The 22590-nt window shown below is 42.7% G+C and overlaps 1 protein-coding gene across 1 annotated transcript; it reads left to right on the plus strand.

The window, feature by feature from the left end:
* Positions 1–20613: 20613 nt before the first annotated feature.
* LOC132968665 (forkhead box protein Q1-like) lies at positions 20614–22343 on the plus strand. Its single transcript, XM_061034268.1, has one exon. It carries the CDS (start codon positions 20808–20810, stop codon positions 21699–21701), a length of 894 nt encoding a protein of 297 aa, XP_060890251.1. The 5' UTR covers positions 20614–20807; the 3' UTR covers positions 21702–22343.
* The last annotated feature ends 247 nt before the right edge of the window (positions 22344–22590 follow it).

Consider the following 22590-nt stretch of genomic DNA (forward strand, 5'->3'; position numbering starts at 1 on the left):
GCACACACACCTACACGCACGCATGCACACGCACACACACGCGCACACACACACGCACACACACACACACACACACACACACACACACAAACATAAAAACATCAGGCAAAATAGCACCAAATACATGCACCTGAAATATTAAATAACTTATTTTTTACATACTTTAAAGCAGGTACAGCTACTAAACTCTACTTCTATTAAAAATATCTTACATTTGTAATAATTTCACTTTTTGGGCTGGGGTCCTCCGGGCGGGCAGTTCGGGTTCAGGTCCCTTCCCGCATATCTTTCCCCCTGGTTTCTGACTTTGTCCACTGTCTCTCCAATGGAGGCATAGGAGGCCAAAAAAAAACCATCTTGAGACAAAAATGTACAAAGAAGTCAAACCATAAACAAATCAACCTCAAACCGGTCTGAAAGATGCCGTTCCTCATTAGTGCTTATAGGCTTTATACTATTATCAACCTGATGTTGGGTGAAAGCATATTTCCTTGTCTGTACCTGGCTGTCTCTGTAACAAAGAAAACAATAACACAAGCCGAACAGGTGTGTGTTTGAGTTGTGCGTCACTGCAGATTTGCTTCACTCCTCAGAGCTTCAGAGCTGCAGCGCCAGGCGTGGGCCAACAGCCGACATGATGGAGGAATGTCTGGCTCTGCATACCGGCCTCCTGCGTACGTCAGGAGGAGGCTGGCTAGAGCAACTCCCAAAGGTAATACTGATGTACCTTTCTGTGTGAGGATCTTTGTATGTGGGAATATCGTCTCCAGTCGATTGTCTGGTTGGTGGCATAAAACACAAGATGAGGCAAGCTAAGGCAAATTACAAAGACTTGCAAAAATAAGATTAGTTATTAAAATCATTTAATAAAAGGAAGTTGTAAATAGGTGAGTCTTTAACCTTGATTTAAAGGAACTAAGAGTTTCAGCAGATTTTCTGAGAGTTTGTATCCAGATTGGTTTTGACTCTGGGAACAGAAGGCAGACCTGTCCAAGACAACCTGAGTGGTCTTGAAGGTTCATAATGTATCAGAAGGTCACAAATGTATTTTGTCCTTAAACCATTCAGTGCTTTATAGACCAACAGAAGTATTTAAAAATCTATCCTTCGAGAGACCCAGTGTGAAGACCTCAGAACGAGAGGTATAACCCACTTTCTTGGTATCACTGGCAGTTTCCACAGGATCGCAGGATGTTCCCAGCAGAGGTGGGACAAAGTCCTTGCTTTGCAAGTCACAAGTAAGTCTCAAGTCTTTGGTCTCAAGTCCAGAGTCAAGTCTCAAGTAAAGACTGGCAAGTCCCAAGTCGAGTCAAAAGTCCTAACCTTTGAATTTCGAGTCCTAAACAAGTCATTAGCTCTCTTCACCGAATTAAATGCAATTTCAACAAAGTAATAATTTGTTACAGTTACACAAATCATGGTTGCTTATATGATTGTATTTTTGCGCTAAGTAAATGTGCACGCAATGGCTGGTGTTCTGGTGTGTTATGTGTGGAATGTGTGTGTGTGTGTGTGTGTGTGTGTGTGTGTTTTTGTGTGTATGTGTCAGCTCGCGCCTGCAACATGCAAACAAATGATGAGTAGCAGCGAGAAGCTGCAGGTACACCAAACGCGCGTAAAACTCTTCTAAATTTTCTAAAAACACTTGGTATAAAAACGTAGGGTTTTTTAATAAATCACAGCCACATTGAGGCAAATCCAGCAATATTCACAATTGATTATATTTTCATTGGAAAACTCCGTGATTCTGTCCGTGTTTTGCGCTTCGCGGAAATTATATATGGGACCTAAAAGAACATTAAAACCTCAAGTATTTTCGAGTCATTAGGCTCAAGTCCAAGTGAAGTCACGAGTCATTGGTGTTGAAGTCCAAGTCGACTTGCAAGTCTTTCATGATATTGTCAAGTTGAGTCCAAAGTCATCAAATCTGTGACTCGAGTCCAACTCAAGTCCACACCTCTGGTTCCCAGCGATCCATCTCTGCATGGTTTTGCTTCGTCGGATGGCACACACCCTACCCAATTGCATTCCATTTCAGAAACGTGAGCCTAACCAATATTTTGTTGTTTTTCTATGATCTTTTTTTCATAGAAAAAGACGTTGAACAGAAGATGCCCCAGGATGGAGCCTTGAGGAACTCCAAATCTATTTTTTGTCTGCTCAGATGTAAAATTACAATCGCAGTGTTCTGCAGAATCAGTATCTGTCATCTCAGTGGTAAGAACAAACAGCACTTCTTTTTTTTTTACGGTGAGGCAGTAATGATGTTTAAATAGTGTATAGGAATTTAACATACTCACAATGCCACAAACTTCTTTTTGGACTTCTAGTTTTGAATCCTCAACACTGGCATAATGGTTGTTTATTGGGAGCCAGAATTCACCATATTTTTGACGAGGAGTCATACACTTTTTGTCCAAGACTAATTCATTAGCTAGCCAATAAGACAGTCAATCAACATTCACATGAAGCCATGCCATCAAACTGTTTGTTTCTGGGGTTTAACAGCGGAGCAGAGGGAATAAAAAAAAAGTATTATATCAGAATATTATCGATTAGCAATCACTACTGTTGTTCTTCTAGGTCAGACACAACTAAGATGCAGCTTAACAACAGTGTCAGTCCTGCTTGGCTGATAGTTGTGTGGCTCTCATTAGATTGTTGATTTTTACCAAAGTTACAGCTGTTTCCGATAAGGGACGACTCTGTCAGCTCAAAGGAGTGGGATTCAAGGATCTGGACCTCGGCAAGCTGTGCATCATTAAGTACTTTAGTGTCATGCTCAGCGTTTAAGACTTTATTTTTAAGATTTGTCCAGTTGTAACCAGTGCAATTCCACCTGTTATAGAAAGTTCTGGAAAACTTTGGCTACATGGAAAGATAATCCATATTACTGAAAAATTACGCTAAATCCCTGGAAATTCTTCATACACACTGAGAAGTGTTGAGATTGTATTAAAATATGCAACTCTTTTGGCAAAATTATGCCCCAAAATTGTCAATCGGCAGTTCTGTTCAACATGAAGTCTTGTGTGAACAAACACACATTTTTTTGAAGCGTTGTTTTTGCTGCATAAATATCTAAGATTCCATGTGCAGCGAGAAAATTCTGCTCGATCAATCATCAGCTGAGCTCTTGAGTGAAAAGCTCAAGGATATTTGCCCTGCAGGTAAAATTTAGTGCAAATACCTGCAGGATTAACACATGCTCTGTGAGCTCTGATGCAAACACACTGAATTTGGGTAAGCACCTGGTCTAGTCCATGTGTGTCGGCCCAGTGTGATCACACCTGAGAGACATGCTCAGGTGAGTTTGAGCAGCCTGTCAATCAAAGTCCAGGTCGCCCTGCAGCGGTCTGAAAGTTTAAATTTACAGCCCTGTTTTGGTTTAAACCTCAGAGTCTTCTCTGGAACTGTCCTATATAAACATGCAACCACTTTTTCTACACACCCACATGCGCACACAGACACACACGCACACAGATTATCTTGGATGTTTATACAGAATGACTTGAACACAGATCTGATAAGTCTTATCTGATCCGGGAGCACAGCTCATTAAATCAAGTGTAAAATATTCTCACGCACCTGTGTGCTGCAGAAAGAATGTTTTTCACTATACAGGCAGAATGACTGAAAAATAGTTGAGTCTTTGTTTTGCAAATTACATCGCAGGTTTGTTTCTTTCAACGGCACATTCCTTCACCGAGGTTATTGTCCCACACAGGATTCCTTCAGCTCTCTCTTTGTCGCTACCAAGTAAACTAACCAATACCAAAACAGATACAAGGAAATAAAAAACATTCATCCAAAAAGAGTTTGAGTTCTGTTTTCTACCTGTAAAGAATGATAAGATAGTTGCATGCTTTGAGGTTGAGACTGGTGTGTTTATTTCCTGAATAAGGGGTCAGATAAGAACAGTTACATGCTGTTCTGCTGCTGTTGCAGTTTTTAACAACGATGTCTGACTTACAGTTTTTCCAAAAAACAGGCTGTGCACTACTTTGTCGTACTTGTGTAAGAGTTATATACATACAGTACTTCCTCACATTTAATTTTAGTGTGTATACAAGTTTTATTGGATTGGAATATTAAAGGTGACAAACACATTTTAGGCACAGTAAAAATCAGCTTCTCGAAAGTGTGATGATAGTATCTGATGGATTGTTTCTTGGACAGTGTTGACATGCTATGCTATGTTATGCTATGCAGTGTGCTATGGCTGCTTGGCTGAGTCAGATCAGATCAACAGTATGTATACGCCCCCCACTCTTGTAACGTCACACATCTCTCTGAGCGTGCCAACACTCTGAACCAGCAGAAATGACCCGCATACACTGGCACGTTATTGTCGAATGCGTGATAATCTGGCTGCAGCAGAAACAGAGCAGCGATGAGGGGACTGATATAGACAGCAGTCAGCCGCTGGTGGAGCTGCTCCGCTCAGTGCGCAGCTCCTCTGAGAGAGAGAGAGAGAGAGAGACATACTTGTTGAAGCTCTGTGTCTAAAATTTAGACACTTCTCAGAATGAAAAATTGTTATCAAAATCTGCAATCTGTGGCATGCAAATTCCCTATAACTCTTGTCACCAAGACAATGAGAAAAGCTTCAGGCTTAGACAGAGAAACCAACAAAGATTAGAAATGCACAAGACGTTAAAACTTAACAGTAGTATGGTATGATGGTATGAGATGGTTTGAGATACGACAGTAAAGGCCGGTGAATTGAAATCAAAATTTCAACAGACTATCTCAGTGACGAGGCAGAACATCTTAATCCAGTGACATGATGATGCATCCATTTGTGTTCACCCAGTGTCCTGTAAATATCAACAGACCTATTGTTCAATTAAATGTGGCAACACAGTACACATGTTAAAGGTTCCTATTAGGTTTTGTTATAACCAAATACTACAGTAGGATGGATTATAAACCATGCACACAGTCTTAACTCAGTGCATGGTTTGCTAATCTATGGGTATGCGATCACTAATAAAATTACACTGTGTGATGATGATGATTGTTGACTCGTTTATATACACTTTCACACTTAGATTCCTCTCTCAAACAAAGCACTCGCTTTTACTTGAAGGTGGATGGATAGATGGATGGATAGATAGATAGATGAATACCTCATCAATACCTACTAACTTAATGATGATGGTCTCGATATCATTGATGATGATGATGGTTTTTGTTTGATAACGACGACTTAGAAGATGGTTTCTATACTGATTAGAGCTCTCAAGAACTGCCGTCAATGTTGTGCTTTGCCTCTGTGCAATGCCTGTCAGCACCTGTGTGTCCAATCAGACTCAAAGCTGATCGTTTGCTCTTACTGACATTGTTCCCTTTTTTTTTTCCTAGATCCTTGCTTGTGTTGTACTTACTCTCTGATGTACGTCTGCTAAGTGAATTGTACAATTGTAGAATAGATAGATGGATAGATGGATAGATAGGCTGCAGAGACTCTTGTGTAAATGGTGAACTCTGATGTTCTGTTGTATAAATTTTCTGTCAACACAGCCTCAGGCACGCAGAAGAGGAATCCAAAGAGGTGACAATCCTATCCTCAGTGCCACACCTGACATGTTTAACACAATAGTAGCTCTATAAATAAACTCATCATTGTTGTTGAGGGACAGAGCTTCGTGCCGCAGACAAAGTTTCCACTGAATAATAAAGCTGTTGCATTTGCAGCGCGATCAACTTGGTTTTCTCTGACATCACGGCTGCATTCCTGCACAAAAATCATCCACGCTGACGACAACCGTGCTGTAAATCACCGGGCGAACGCACACACAGACACACACACGATAAATCAGCACAGGTGCTAAGCAGGAGAATAGGAGGAGGGAGTAATGGAGGAGGGGAGATTTAGGTTAAAACCGTAATTACAGGCTGCATGATATTTTTGGAGCTGCAGTCAGAGAGCGAGCATGTGGAATAAAAACAATAACAGAAAGTACTGCAGCACCTAAGCCACAGACAAACATGTAGTCCTTACCTGCTATCCAAACACACTTGAGTACCGTCAGACCTGATTCATCAGCCCGGCATTACAGGCTAAGCCTTCAAACCAAACCCAGGACTAAATAAAAGCCAGGAAATCAAATTTAGCTTTTGTTTGTGAGTGTCGAGGGAACCCTCTGCATCTGGTGATCCCTGCGCTATTGATATCTGTCAAAACAACATTCAGGAGAACCAGTTTTTAATAGCACCTACACACAGACACACACACACCTTACCTCAACTGCTAAACACACACGCGATGGTATACTCTCAGCAATGACTCACAGCTATTACTGACACTATTAAGCATTGTGAAACACTAGCTGGGTTACCCTCAGAGTCTCATACTGTCAGTCACAGTTTCCTCAAGTTTCACACTAATCCTTTTCACAGACAAACACAGACTAGCAGCGAACAGCGCAGGTATGTTTGGACATGTTGAGCGAATGACCAGGGCGGCATGTGACAGCTGATCTGTTACGCTCACTGTACATAAATCATCTGTGAGAACACAAACCTGCACAATACGTCAGGTCAGCATTGATAACACACAAGATATGGGCTGAGGTGACAGGAAAGCAGAGCCCCCCCCTCCCCCCCCCCCCAAAAGGTCAATGTCATTCCAGAAACATGCTCGACCCCCTGATAACAGGGGACGGCAAAGAGACACGGCAGTTATGTAAATTGCTATCTAAACATTGCATAAAGCAGAGCTGCTGCTGGTATTGACGGTGTGATGGTGTGCCTGTCTTCATGATGAGTACACTCCTCAAGTGATGTGTGCGTGTGTGACGGTGTCAGGTATGCAAATTTCCATTTATTAAATCATTAGACGTAATTGACATGTTGATGTTTTGACGTGTTGTGCAGATGGAGCACTGAGGGATTTCTGCTAGCTTTCCAAAATGACCAACCCTGCCGTTAACTGATGTGTTAAATGTTAGCGTTGTGAATTGTTGCTTAAGATTTAAATAGTCATTAATTAACGCACATGGCTAATGGCAGATTCTAAAAAAAACATTAATAAAATGAATGCAATCTAAGAGACTCCCTTTACTTTGATTGATAACCCTCCCTATGTAGAAAGCTCTCTAATCCATGAAGAAGACACAATATATTAAATGACTGGGGCGCTGGTGGCACGGTGGTTGGGGCGCGCTCCCCATGTGTGGGGGCTGGGGTCCTCCAGGCGGGCGGTCCGGGTTCGAATCCGACCTGTGACTCCTTTCTCCGCATGTCATTCCCCACTCTCTTTCTCCCTGATTTCCGACTCTATCCACTGCTCTGTCTCTCCAGTGAAGGCACAAAATGCCCAAAAATTAATCTTGAAAAAAATATATTAAATGACTGATTGTGTAAAGCTTTGTTTACATTCATTGGGGATACATTGGCGTTGGACTGCACTGATGGTGTGAGAGTAACAAGCATGTAGGCGATGGACTATCTGCCCCTAACATACAGGGAGTCATCTCAGTGGAGAATAGAGTCCTAAACGTTGATGGGTGCTCTTGACGAGGAAAAGCACTTCAGCTTCTTTTGGCAAAGTTTGCACAAACATCTGGTTACGAATACTTAAAGGCACTTTAATGCCACCACTGCATCAACCTGGGGGTGTTTGGGCTTCTCAGTAAAAGGAGATGATATCTTTCTGTTGTAGTCACCAAAATATGAGACACTATGGTGAGCATAAACCGAGTTTCCGTATTTGAAAATTGAACAATCTACCATCTCAGCTTTTTTTAAGTGTTTATTCCTAACTGTACATCTGAATCAATCAGCTTGCAGACATTCAAACAAACACAAATTTCTGGTTCTTGGAAGGATTTTCAATACCAGTTTGCCTGTCTTATATGAGTGAAAAGAAAGTCCATGTGTAAGGACTTTTTGTTACAAATTTGCAGATCTTTTGAGTCCCACAAAGTTACATTTTCTGTTCCGTTGTGCAAAAGAAAAGTCCTGTCTCCCAAGAGATCTGAAAATCCCATAAATCAGACCATGAGTATAAGTTCAGACCTTTCTAAAAGACAAAGTGAGCGCCTGAAAAAAGAAGATCCAAGTCTGTGTTTGCAGCAGCGGGCCTGTTAACCAGCTCTCCCTTCTTCTCTCACACATGGACCACCTGGGTGATCTGTTTATGGAAGCCATCCCGGCTCCTGGCCCTGAGCACATTCGAGCTATTCATGCCTCTTTTTGTTTAAAGAAAGTCCATTTATAAAGTCTACAGCACAGGCAGTATGCAGATTAGAAACAGAGTGACTTGTCCAATCAGTGCAATGCTTTCAATCAGGATATAAGGCAGCTCAGTCCCAAACCTGAACCAGCGGGACATTAAAGGCTTATTTCACTGTTTTGGATTAGCATTATTCCTTTGGTGGATTACATATAAAAGAAATCTCCTTAATCTCTAGAAATCTCGTAAAATGATTCCCTGCTCCCAGAAGAACATCATGTAAACTTGGATTTTTTTTGTTGTGGTGGTGGGGGGGGGAGGGAGGTATTACATGTGTGTGTGTGTGTGTGTGTGTGTTTTGTGCAAGGCCAAAGTGTTTCCACAGGTTAATATGTAGGGAGCAGCTCCCGCCATTATCATGCACTGTGGAGCACTTTGTTTTGCCGATGCCGTGAAAAGTGTTTTTCGAGCTAACCCAAACACAGTCTATAGAAACAGTGATATTATCTACCTGAGCACGCGGGGCCCACCTGCGGGGCTGTGACAGAGCCAGGGAGATGTTTTACCTTGTCTGCACGAATGGGCCCGGAGCAGAGGAGGGAGGGAGGGAGGGAGGAAACACACGGAGATGAGGGAGGAGGGGCGGGACGGAGAGTTTTACAAGCTAACACGCATGATGCTGTTTGGGCAGGTTGAGCCTGCAGACTCGCTGACTTTTCATCAGCTAGTTTTTCTTCCCTTTAACGGCCACACTATAATTAATCAGATGTCTGGGTTGGATAGGCACGCAAGGGCTGGGTTCAAGACCTTTTGTTTGGATAGATGCCTGGTCAGGTGTGTAGCTGTATAAATAGTTACCGCCTGTTTTCTCCTGCAACGCCTGCAAGAGAAAGTTCAATTAGACAGCGTGGCAGCGACACATCTCCTGACATGCACCAGCCTCACTTTGAAGCAATTATGGTTTTCTACTTTTTTTTTTTTTTGGGGGGGGGGGGGGGGGGCATAGTTGGAAATCCTTTCTCCTGGGTGTAGCAGAGATGTACATAATTTAATGCCTTTTGATTCTATTTTTACCTTTTCTAACCCTTCAATAAACTGTCAGTGCTCTCGTCTCAGGACTGAAACTGCAGCAGATTCTTCTCAGAGAGACACTGGTGTGATTTGACTGACAGGCTGTGAGGTGAAATCACATCAGTGCATTTAAATCCTGATTTTTCACTGTCATTATGGTGTTAACCTCTGACAACCTAAACCAGTCAACAAGCCATTGTTCCTCGCCTCGGCTTCATCCACCTGGCTGTCCAAATGGCCAAACCTGTTTCTGTGGCATGCTGGGGGAGTTAACAAATCTCAGTATGTCTACAGGTCAGATCTATTTCCAAATTAAAGAGGAGGGCTGGAGATGCTGCCAGAAACACCCAAAATACTAAAACAACTAAACATCATGTCATTTGAGGGTGACGTCAAGGCACTATTGGTGTTATTTTATCCATTGTCATCGAGAGATGTTTTTTTAATCCAAAGCCTGCTGTTGCTGTTACTCCAGACTAGAGTGAAAACACTACATGAATAAATAAAATAATATATATTACATTCTAAGGGGAGCAGCACAGTGGTGTTGGGAAGCAGTGAATAGAGTTGTAATATTATTGGTATGGAAGTAGAACTAAAGTGCTGTTCATGTTTCCCTTAGAGAATGTTGTGTTTAAGGCCAGGCATGCAAGATAAGATTTCAGCACGATTTAGTCGTATGATTTGTGTTACCAATGACGGCAGGTCATTTTAACTAGTTCTGGTTCATGCCTCTGGCTGGCTTCTGTCTGCAGTATAGTGTTGTAGACCAGAATAACCGAGACCAAGACATGCCCGAGACCAGAGTGCTCCGAGGCCGAGACAAGGCCGAGACATTTAGGGATCGGACCGATTCAAGAAGACCAAGACCGAGGCAGGGCAATACCGAGGCAAGACCAAAACTATAATTAATGACAAAATCATCAAATGTATGCAGGGGGCGTGTCTCTCACTTTGACCCTTACACCAGGAAGGTTGCGGCCGTAACCGGAGGATAAAAATCAAAATTATGAATAAATTATAGTCCGCCCAGTCTGACACTGAGGCAAGACTGAGTAAAAATGCTTTCTATTCCGAGACGAGGCCGAGACCTTCAAGACTGATTTGGAGAACTCCAAACACTAGTCTGAAGCATCATTAGCAGGACTCAGGGGTTTTCTGGTTTTAAGAGCCTTCCACCCTACTTAATGACACATCTGACATTCGTAACACTGGGGATGAAAGCATGATCTTGTTTTGACCCTATTTGTTTAATAGCATCATTTTACTATAACATGTCTGTGCTGTTATGCAGCCACAGTGCTAACGCTGTGATACAGATTTGCATGGTTTTGTCTACTCCAGAGGAAGAAAGAGCCACTGATGTGTTCACGGTAATATGTATTTACATTTCACCAAAATCCAAGTAAATGTTTCCTCTATGTAATTATAGGACCCACAGTTTGAAGGATGGCACCTGACTTGTTATGTCAGTCATATGTTAAAGATCATCTACTGTGCAACACTGTGAGACATGTTCTGATAAATAACATTAAATGATGTGTTTTACATCAGGTGGGTGCTGAGGTTTGCTGTGCAGCCCAGCAGCTGCTGTTTGCTCCTCTGGATCAATGCAGGAGCGGAGGCAGGAGGCCATTATTACCCCGCAGCCAGCTGGAGGAGATTAGCTCCTTTTTTTTCCCCCCTCCACAATCAAACTTCCGATGCTTAATGATGTTCATCTATGAATTATTACCAGATCAATATCTAATAGCACTAACCACAAACAGTAGCATCTGCTCAGGAGCCCAGGTTTCTAATTCCACCTGCAGTCAGCCGTGCAAAGTGTACAGAGATCGGAGAACTTTGTTTTAAATTTAACAGCTAGATGTTACTTTTAGATTGAATTTGGAAAAATAAATCTCTTTAGGGTCGGGGGACTGACATACTGGCGAGTTAACATTGGGTTAACAATCTTTTTGGATCTTCTCTCTTTCATTCACTTGATCATTTGACGGCTGTTTACCTGGCTGAGGCTTTTTTAACATCTTGTAGGAGAGACAATCGGAGATTCACGTTTGTAAAAGAAATACATTAGCAGTTATATATCAGTATTTCGTGAAGTGTTGAAATGAGTGATGTTCATGTCTAACCAATTTATGGCTTCAAACCGATGTCCGACTCTTTCTCCGATTCTTGTTTGCATGTGTGCTCCTTGAAAGCTAAAGTAGCCACTAAGTTAAACTTACAGTAAGTAACCCATGGTAAGATGCTAATCAAACCTCGCTCTCAGTGAAAGACTCAGATGATCTGATTGTGCACTCTTTGATGAAGTCGGCAGGATTGTATAAGACAAAGATAAAAAAACACGTCTTTAACTATGCCAACTTTTAGTCTTATTGATCTAGATACAATACTTTATTGTCCACCAGGGGAAATTTGTCATCACAAATATGGATACACAAATATAAAGCATCTAAACATAGGATCCTACATTTCCCATATTGTACGACTTCTTGTAAACCCTCACTACCTTGCACAGACTTAGATCAAAGTCTTCCAACATTTTATTATTATTAATTAATTAATTAATTATTCACCGCACCAAGTCTGAAACTTCAAAAAGGCTTGATGAAATCACCTGGGTCATTTCTCATACTATAGAAAGATTCCTCCAGGGCCACAGAAGACAGGACTGTACAACTCTTTTCAAAGACAAAATCATACTGATTAAAACAAGTCAACCCAGCTGAGATGTTCACATTCTGGGAGTGTCCCTTTAAGGTTCAGTATTATCGAGGATATGTTAAATATTCCCATATCTTTAGTCCACTATACGCTTGAATAATCAAAAGCTATCTGAATCACATTTCAAAGAGGCAAACGAGGCCATGGTTATAGTTCTTTGATAGGTCTTATAAAACGGTTGATTGCTGTAATACATACTGGTGAGAAACAGGAGATCTAAATATAACCTACAGACTAATGTTATCAATCAGCAGCTTGTTTGTTGGGTTTGTCTGTGGTATGACTCCTTGGTAACGGCTCCAAATCAGTGCTATGTTTGCAGTTGAAGCCCCCGGGCTAGATGTTCCACCTCTCAATCAAAGAAATAAGAGGGCCGTTAAGGTTGAGGCGGTGCAAAAATAGCACTACGGAGCCCCGCGGTAGGTTGAGAGGCAGGCAAAGCATCTCGTGCAAACCACTATGCGTGAGTAGAGTGTTTGGATCCTATTTCAAGTTTAGACAGAAAAGGGCTGAACGGCTGCCAGGTAAACAGTGCAGCACAGGTACTGATTTGGCCCTGTGTTTATGCTTACACAAAAACAGCCTACAGCGCTGCTGAATGGAGGTAGGTCCTATCAGCTGCAGCGATAAAGCAAGGTGTCTATGACTAAGATCAATCATTGCTTCTTTTTCTTCTTTATCCAACCCCCCTCACCCTCCACCCGCTAATCTCCCTCCACGCCTCCTAGCTCGGCATGCGAGGGGACTGTAGCGTGTGAAGAGCTGAAATGGACGATAGCTGCTGATATGGCAGGTATTGAGCCAGTTGCACGCATGGCGGAGGTTCATTGACAGACATGCACTAACAGTAACATTTTAGAGGCAGTTTTAAGGAGCAGACAGCTTACACCTTGACGCTGTGGTTTGGAGTTCCTGCACCAGCTGAACTTTAGTTTAGTACCATTTAGGGGCTTCAGGGGGTTTCAGTACCAGCATCTGAACCTGCCTTGTTATGTCTCACGGTGGTGTGATTGAGTATGAATCTTTTATAAATACTTCAGATTTTTTTTTTTTTAAGATTTTTTTGGGGGGGCATTTTGTGCCTTTATTGGAGAGACAGGACAGTGGATAGAGTCGGAAATCAGGTAGAGAGAGAGTGGGGAATGACATGCGGGAAAGGAGCCACAGGTTGGATTTGAACCCGGGCCGCCCACTTGGAGGACCACAGCCTCCATACATGGGGCACGCGCACTAACCACTGTGCCACCAGCGCCCCAAATACTTTTTGTATTAATTTTTTAATTGAGGATTTGCTGTGTTTTCTTTAAGCTTCATAATCAGCAACGTGTCTGTTAAAGTTGCGTCCAGAGTTTTCTTTCCTGCAAAAAGAAGACTTGTCATTGCTACTTTTTTGCCTCTAATCATCTATGATGCTGTTTAATATATACATGCATCTTCTTAATGCCTTAAATCGTTTGAAATCATGGAGCACTGAGGTTCATAATAAATCTTAAGGCCCTAACTCATCAATGCACTCTGTATGCTTGAGTTAGCTGGCCTACATTGTCTACTCGAAGCCAAGATCATTGGCATATCCTTATTTATACATAATCTGCTTCCCTCATACCGGAGTCATTTTATTCATTTGAAACATGCTGGAAGAAACAGTTTTCAGTAAAACAGTATTCACTCTGCAACCCATTTACAAAACGTATTCTTGACTACTGTCCCCAAAATGTGACTTGAAATTGGGAAAAGGAGTTGCAGGTACGCTGCTCCTGCAGGAGGATTTGTGTCTGGGGGAGCTTGTCTCTTTAAATCTTTTTAAAATTAGATTGATCATCTGGTTTGTCTAATGACTTGCTGCTGTGACCCCGGTTTGGTTTGACCTGTGTTTTGTAATTGCATTGTGTTTTATGTCTGTAAATCATGTAACTCATTAAAGATGATAGCACAGACTTTGGGTACTTTGTTTGGATCAAAGAAAAAATACATTTTGGCCGACCAGATATCACGGAGCATCTTTGGATTTACCAATAGCAAACCAAAGGGTTCACAGGATTTGGCTACATCTACAGGCCTTTTGTACTTTGTGTATACCATTCAACCCTCCCTAAAACTGGGGAAGAAATAAGGTTTGGTACTAATGTTCAATACTGATTATCTGGTCATGGGATAAATTTGCAGATCCGGTCTGAAACCCCACAACTAGCTCATTGACTCATCCTTGCTATGCCTCATTTTAAAAAATGTATATTTAACATCTGGATGATTAGGTCAGTACTTTCCAAGTAGGACCACAACAATCTACAGTATGATGGAGCAAGGTTTAGATGAGATAGAGCTGCAGATGCTGATGGTGTTTCTGAGTAGGTGAGGCTAATGTTAGCTAGCATGCTACCGTTGACAGAAGAAAAACAGGTACAATCTCACCTCCAGCTCTTGCTGGTGAATATACAACATGTGCTTGGAGGCAACTAATCTTTACTAAGTCTCCACAATTATTTCTTCATCCAGACTTGTTGAAAGTGTTTTTTCCTTTTTTTCTTCACTGCAGAGCATTACTACAGCTGGGTGTAGTCAGTCATTGTTTTGTTAAAATCTGCTTGTGCGTGAGATAATGTGAGGTGGTATGTGCTCACTCTGAAACGATAATCTTTCAAATATCCCCAGGTGAGTGATGCATTATTATTGGGGATTTGAGCCAACTAGAGCTGCACTTTAGCCAAAAAGGATGGCACTGAAGGGCGAGGGGATAACATCAGAAGTTCACTTGTGTCAACAAAACCCGATTTGGGGTCAAGAGGGTCACTTGGGAGCCCATTTGTCGACCAGAGGTACACTTGAATTTACCATGTGGATACTTTGTTTGGCTGATCAGGGATACACTTGTGATAACAACATGGGCTTTCGGGTTGGTAACAGGCACTGACAACTGGGAAAACTGCACCACCAATACTGCACATGAGCTTACAAGGGGCCACAGTGATGGACGAGGGCTGCATGATGGCCCGAAAAAATGGGTTCTTGCGCTCCACTTGAGTCAGCTAAAGGGAAAAGATTACTGAACAGAAGAACTCCAGGATTTACCTTTTGTCCAACAATGGTACCGACTAGAATGCACTTGTACTTGGTATTTCAAACCACGACTTTGCACTTCCAAAAGGACGACTCCTCGGCAACCCACATACCTATCCGTTGTGATTTTTGGAGCATTAAAGTGCCAAATGTGTGCAGATGTATGTCATGTTAAAAAGGGGGAAATAATAAGGCAGGAAAGCCGTTCAACTTTGCATGCGTCTTCTTAAAAACTGTTTTAAAATGATTGCATGTTTCAAGAGATTTCAATAGAGGGGGGACCCAGAATTACATCACCAGCATTGCATGACATCCAGGTCCTAGCGGTGCCAAAATGCCTTTCAACGGTGCTTCACCTGCACTTCACCTCTTTCCTTAATTACTTTAATTATACCCTTGTTGGCTCCGTTTATTTATATGTATCTATTTTTTTCCTTCTGTTGGTCTGGCAGGGTTTGTGAGCACGTCAGGTAAGAATGCAGGAGAACCTAAAATAGTAACACGGGGCTGCCAACTGACTGCAGGATATGCTGCTTCATTTTATCACATTTCATATATTAATCGTTGACACCCTAACAGCCGAGATTTATGCTCATCAAACCGCACTTATGAAAACTCTGAGTCACTGCAGGTACTGTAGCCTGTTTAATGTGTGTGTGTTGGTGAGTGTGTGTGTGTGTGTGTGTGTGTGTGTGGTATCCAAGCATTATTTTTTGTGCTTTCTGGAAAGTTCTTGTGTTATGTATCAAAAAACAGCTGCGTGGGAACTTTTTGTTTGTTACAGTTAAGTGTTCAGGTGTGCCTCTGATTATATGGACGTGCCGCCCCCCCCCACCATTTATCTCCCGAAACACAAAGGTGTAAATCTACAGATGCACAACAAAGCAGGCAGCAAACGTTTAGAGGGCCGCATTGTTGGGTAATTACAGTAATCTCTGTTTGAAGAATAAACTAGATGGAATGTCCACGTCTTACTCTTCTACTTCCCTGAAGCGCATGCACAATCTCACACACACTTTCACACCCATACCTGAGCAAACGCACAGCTGCAGACAAACACACACCCCTGCACTCATGCCGCTCTGTGTTGAGCGCAGGAATGGGTGGAATTGAAGTGGAATGTCTGATTTTTTAAGTTGGCTGTGAAGTAGACACATTGCTGTACCTACCTGTGCGCCCAAATGAAGCATGTCGTCTCTGTCAGAGACTAAATCTGCTGCGGGGGAATCTTGGGAATCTCAACAACGCAGCGCCTCTTGTTGCCGTTCCTCCCTGCCCTGCTCACCCTCAGCCTGCACTGTGTTTACACAAAGTCATGGGGGCTGGACACCCTTCACTCACAGAGAAGAAAGAAAACAAAGATGAGATACAGGTAAGAAGTCATCCAGAGACATGCAGACAGGGGTTAGCGTGTGAGCGCAGACCGCCACAGAGGTGTGGCTATTTTTGGAACTGTGAAGGATTCACCCAACAAATTGACATTTCTGGAATTCCACTCATGTCAGCACTTAAGAGAGATTTCTGCTGCAGCTCAAAAGAGACACTTAAAATCTCAATAGCCGAGCTAAAATAACAAGGTGCCAATTTGAGGAGAGACACATTAACAGGCTACATAAGCAGAGTGTGTTTCTGTAGTCTCTCTGCAGAGCACAGTTGACTCTTCTGACCTTGATGACCTTGCAATTAAAGCATTTTTTATTGCATTATACATATCATTTCCTACTAGAGGCTCAGTTAAACCAGGATATGACCTTCTCAAATGATGTGAAGATCTGAAATAAAACTTAATCCAAGCAGGGAGAAGTGATAATGTGATACTTTATTTATCCCTGTGGGGAAATTGTCTTTCTACTTCTGATATGGAGGATAAAAACCGATAACAGGTGTGCTTCCTTTCACACCAAATCACTTCAGCACAGGTGTGTGTGGCCGTCTTGGCAGAATACCTGAAATCAAATACAGCCTCATCTCAAGCAGGCACACCCACCACCAGCACAGCGGCGTAACACTCCTTGTGCCTCATCAGAGTGTCGTACAGTGGCGGTGATAATGATAGCACGCACACTGCTGCTTCCCTCAGCTCTGGTTTTAGGCTCACAGCAGTCGGCCTCCCGAGTTTCAACAAAAACATTTTGGTAGTAACCCTACAGCTGCAGCAGAAATGTCCCAGTGAGAAAAGGGAAGCAGCTTCCAACATCTAAGTTTGATCAGGAGGATGTGGAGGAAGTTTAACAACTGACACTACACCGTTTCTGATATTGGAACTGACTCCAGACTTTCTGATGTATGCAGGTTCTAGCTCGTTTTACTACCAAAACATGTCCAAGATGCACCGAGGATCACCTTTGACGTACAGAGAACTGTCCGGATTGCACATTTTAAATATGATATAATATAAAATGCTCAAATTATAGCTATAGAAAGGAGTCATCATGATGATTTTTAAATGCTGGAACATCTTTGGCCTAACACTGGGGGAAACATAATACGACAATGCCTTTAATTCAAGACTCTGAGGTTATGTTAGCAGTATTTCGTTGCACATATAAGGGATGTTTAAGTTATACAGCCGACGGAATAAAATCTTTTTAGGATTTTTTGGTCTGATACAATTGATCATCTGTAGGCCATCATTTAGCCATCATTCATCCAGAAGCAGTTAGCTCGCTAATTTGAGGATAACAAAGAAAAGAAAAGTATTCTTGTGTTCTGAAGTGTTGTACATTATTTCTTTCAGGTGAGAAGTGGGGGTGCCTGAGTAAAATGTGAGGTAGTTCGAGGATTTTTTCTTCGTATTGATATAAACGAAAGATGTTTTAGTATGTATCGACTATCTCTCTAAAGAGTAAACAGCATCAGCAGGCAAGCGCAGTAAAGAGTATATGACCTTAACCGCCTGACGGCCGCCTTAGATCAGTGATTCTCAACTGGTCTCTCCTCAGGACCCATCGTCGACTCCTTTGTGAAAAGTCTTGACCTCAAATTTCCAATATTTTTCAACCAATCAGATTTACTTCATTAAAGAATGTACATAACAAATGACTGCACAAAGAGACACAACAAACCAAACAAGCTTCAAAGACTTTTTGACGCTATTGTTCTCTCAGGAACACATTTGCGACCCACTGAAAACTGCTCCGTGACCCACTTTTGGGTCCCGATCCACCAGTTGAGAATCACTGATTTAGATAACTCAACTCACTTTCTTTTTTAGATAGATATATTTTGGGGCTTTTTGTGCCTTTAATGGATAGATAGGACAGTGGATAGAGTTGGAAATCAGGGAGAGAGAGAGAGAGAGTGGAGAATGACATGCGGGAAAGGAGCCACAGGTGGGATCCTAACCCGGGCCGCCCACTTGGAGGACCACAGCCTCCATACACGGGGCGGACGCACCAACCACTGCGCCACCAGCGCCCCAACTCAACTCACTTAATCAAGCACCTGTATCTGTTTCAAAGATAAGCGTTGTTTCTAAAAATAAATAAAAAAGCCTTAATCTTGCTTTTTATGAACACAACTGAAAAACCAGTTACCCTCTCAGTTCTGTCACTTTCACACACATACAGCTCTGAGTACACTATGTGATCTGTAATCACGCTGTCATGTACTCGCTGGGTTATAATTAGGTGATAAAACTTAAACATGCAGACGCACACATTGATCAGGAGGTTAATCAGAGATTTATATCTGAGGAACGGACTCACTGACAGCAGGTAGTTTATAGTAACCTTATCTTACTCTGATATCATTTTGAAAATCACCGTACTTTTATTCCCACGTTTGTCTTTAATGTGTGTTACAATAATTCATTGTTAATATTCCCTAAGCTCTGAGGAAGTGACGGTGTGCAGACGTGATCTTACTGTAGGTCGTTCTGGTTCCAGCAAAGTCCGAGCCGCTGAGATATGAGGGGTGCAGGAGAAGACAGTTTAATGGTTATTACTGGCCTGAAGCCAGAGTCATAACTCTTGCTAACTCTCCCGTCATGCAGCTCTGAAAGGTGTTGACAAGAGAAGAGTTAGTGGGACAACAGACGTTTCGTCAACAGGTGTCTGTTTACGTTCTCAAAAACTGTTAGTGCAACTACTATCACGAGCTGCACTGAATGTCTGCTGACAAAGTGACGCAGCATAGATTTATGGCTCATTTATTAATTGGTCATCAGGGTCAAAGTGGTTATGTCACCTGAGCTGTTTTGTAACATTGCACAAAGATTATACAGACTTTATCCTCCTCTGTGTCTTTCTAACCATTTTTCTATAAAAGTATTTGATTCTCTTTGAGCTGGAAAAGTGTAACTATAAAGTATTCTTTATTCTGTGGCACAAATTGTTGTAGGGTGAAAAATGTGTAAGGTGCTTTGGTATGTGGAGCTGTTAGAAAAAAAGCTCTGACTTCATGTTAAGATGTGTTTTCCTTGCTGGCTGCATAGAGGAGACAAATCAGTCTGCAGACCTGCTGCTTCACCTGAGAAATAACCAGCAGCTTCAATTTACAGGTGAGTTCTTTCATTCACATGTGTACTGTTTCCTCATATTAAAGATTTGGACTAAGAATTTAATCATGGAGGTTTTTAAAAACAGAGATGGTGCAATTAAATCCAAGCCACAATTAAGCCAAGAAAACACTTGCAGAACACAGTTAACAGTGAGCTATCCACACAGTTTGAGTGACAGTCTGTTATTCTCTCTGTGATCATTTGCATCACAGGTTCAAACTGATTCTGAACGCATCGAGCTTCCGCAGGTGCATTTGTCCTTTCTGAACTTTACACGACCTCTTGGTCAATATTTCTGGATGTATTTACTCCTTAAAGCTTCGTGTTTAACCTGAGTATAGTAGTAATCCCTTTCATTGTGAATAAAATGCTACATATCCAAACCCACGCCCTTTATTTGAGCAATGAGTCTGCGTTACAACCGGAGCTCCGGTGATCAGGAAGGTAACAGCCCCGTGCATTCCTCCATTTATTCTCTTCTTTCCCTTTAGCTTATCGACTCTTTGTGTGATTGATTTACCTCATTATAGAAATGTTCTGCAACTTCCTGAAAGTTTTTCTGTTGTGCGCAAAATTATGTTTTTTTTTAATTTCCAACAAACAACCACACTTGTTTTTAATAAGGGCGTAAAGAGAGGGGATTTTACTGTTTAAATGAATATAGAACTTCTTCAATTTAAGTGCACCTTCACTAAAGGAATCTTAGTAGTAAAATATAACAGCTAATAAAACTGTGTTCGTGGTTTTATCACGTCATTAAAAGTTGATCTGCTTTGTTTGAAGCTTCACATGTGGTTTGATTTGTGCGTTTTTAATCCTTTGTGATCAAAGACTGCAGGAATAATAGGCTCGATGGATGCTCTTTTATTAAAGTTGCATTTAAGACTGATTATTTGTCATACCTGCTCTCTCTCGCCTCCCTCCCTCATTGTGTTGTTTTCTTCTCCACTGGCGTGGCACGGTAGCGTTCAATTGTAAACACACATATTATATCACTCAATGCTTCAATGGATTCGGGCTGGAAACTCCGCCTGTGGGCCGTCCCTCGCAGAGCCATTATATTATAGCGAGACACGCGTGTCTCCGGAGACAGATCTGTACTCTGCTGCTCAGACTGAGGCTCAGGGTGCCTCCAGCGCCTCACACGAGCCTTTACAACAAACACACAGAGACTTTCATTGGAGCTGCTGCACCTGCTCTGCTGATCAGCTCAGACCAGACTTAAGAAGACTCTTCGGGATAGAAGGTTATCTTTCCATTTAAAGAAAAATGAAACTTGAAGTTTTCTCTGCGCACCACTTCGCGCAGAAGCCGCTGGAGTTGTGCATGGACGCAGACGGGGGAGTCCCGTCTCCTCTGTCCGGGGACGAGCTGGGGTCTGACGGGGACTGCGTGGCCAACAGCCCGGCACCTGTCACCCAGAGCGGTGACAGCAGCAAGGGGAAGCCATACACCCGCAGACCTAAACCCCCTTACTCCTACATCGCCCTCATCGCCATGGCCATCAGAGAGTCCAGCAGTGGCCGCCTCACGCTGGCAGAGATCAACGACTACCTGATGAAGAAGTTTCCATTCTTCCGCGGTAGCTACACCGGCTGGAGGAACTCTGTGCGCCACAACCTCTCACTTAACGACTGCTTCCTCAAGGTGCTGCGGGACCCGTCCCGGCCCTGGGGAAAGGACAACTACTGGATGCTGAACCCGCACAGCGAGTACACCTTCGCTGACGGGGTGTTCCGGCGCAGGAGGAAGCGCATCGCTAAGAGGAGCGCCACCAAGGAACAGGAGAGCCAGGACCTCCTGAACGAGGACACCCGCCTCCCCGTCCCGGAGGAGAGGGTGGGGGTCAAGTTCTCCAGCTCCTTCGCCATTGACAGCATCCTCAGCACGCCCTTCAAACGGCGGGAGGACATCCACGCTGAGGCGGCACACCCCCACGCCCCCCGGATCTACTGGCCCCCAGGAGCACACCTGTTGCCCTTCACTCTGAGTTATCCTGCACAGCACACGTACCTGTCAGAGGGTGGGTACAGCAGCAGCAGCACGGAGCCAGGGAGGGACGCACTCATATACCTGCAACAGACAGCACCCGAGGCCACTCTGCACGCGCTCAAGGTGTCCAGTAAGGCTCGAGCGTTCCATATAGACACTCTGCTGTCATGAGGCACGCGGACTGCTGGCACAGTGAATGTGTGGACTCATGATGTGCACTTTCGTGGGCGCTTTTTAAAAAAAATCTTTTTTGCTTCACCTTTGTGGGACTTAGTCTCCTCATGACCTCTCCAATTCATTCTAAAGTCAAAACAAAAACAAACATGGCGTCCTAATAATAAAGATTCTAACTGTGTGGTGGTGATCGAGCATAAAGCTGCCGTCATTATAGGAAATTCCAAAGTGTGTGTGTGCATGTGTGTGTGTGTGTGTGTGTGTGTGTGTGTGTGTGTGTGTGTGTGTGTGTGTGTGTGTGTGTGTGTGTGTGTGTGTGTGTGAGGCTCGTTTAGAGCGCGTGTTTGTATCTGTTGTTTGGTTCATTGTTCATTTCTACTGTATGACGGCTAAAAGTGCCACATTGAAACATAAAATTATTCCTTTATTTATATTTTCATGTTTTGTATGACCTGCTGGATAAAATATTGTTGTATATATAATTAAATATTGCTGTGTGTATGTATATATATATATATAATATTGACTGAGCTGCGATGGTGGCTGCACTACAAACGCATGGAAAAGTTCGATGTGTCTCCTGAGATTGATTCATGCATGTCTGCTATTTTTATGAATAAAAAACGTGAAACACTGGGACCCTGCTGCTCAATGAGATACTGATTACAGACTTGAAGAGGTGGAGTTACTGCGTGTTTGTGTGTGTGTGTGTGTGTGTGTGGGGGGGGGGGGGGTTGAAACAGGTGTACAGTCAGATCAGTGTGGGCGGGAGGAGTGGATGGGCCTTGCACCTGTTCAACAGCGGAGATAGATGTACTGTAGATTTTTCTGCAAAGGCATAAAAGAGAGAAATGTTACTCTCAAAACAAATAATGATTAAATAATA

Source organism: Labrus mixtus, chromosome 3 (genome assembly GCF_963584025.1).
Source record: "Labrus mixtus chromosome 3, fLabMix1.1, whole genome shotgun sequence".
In the NCBI taxonomy this organism is placed as follows: Eukaryota; Metazoa; Chordata; class Actinopteri; order Labriformes; family Labridae; genus Labrus; species Labrus mixtus.

Coding starts and splice junctions, on each gene's coding strand:
- LOC132968665 (XM_061034268.1), top strand. CDS start 20,808: ATGAAACTTGAAGTTTTCTCTGCGCACCACTTCGCGCAGAAGCCGCTG.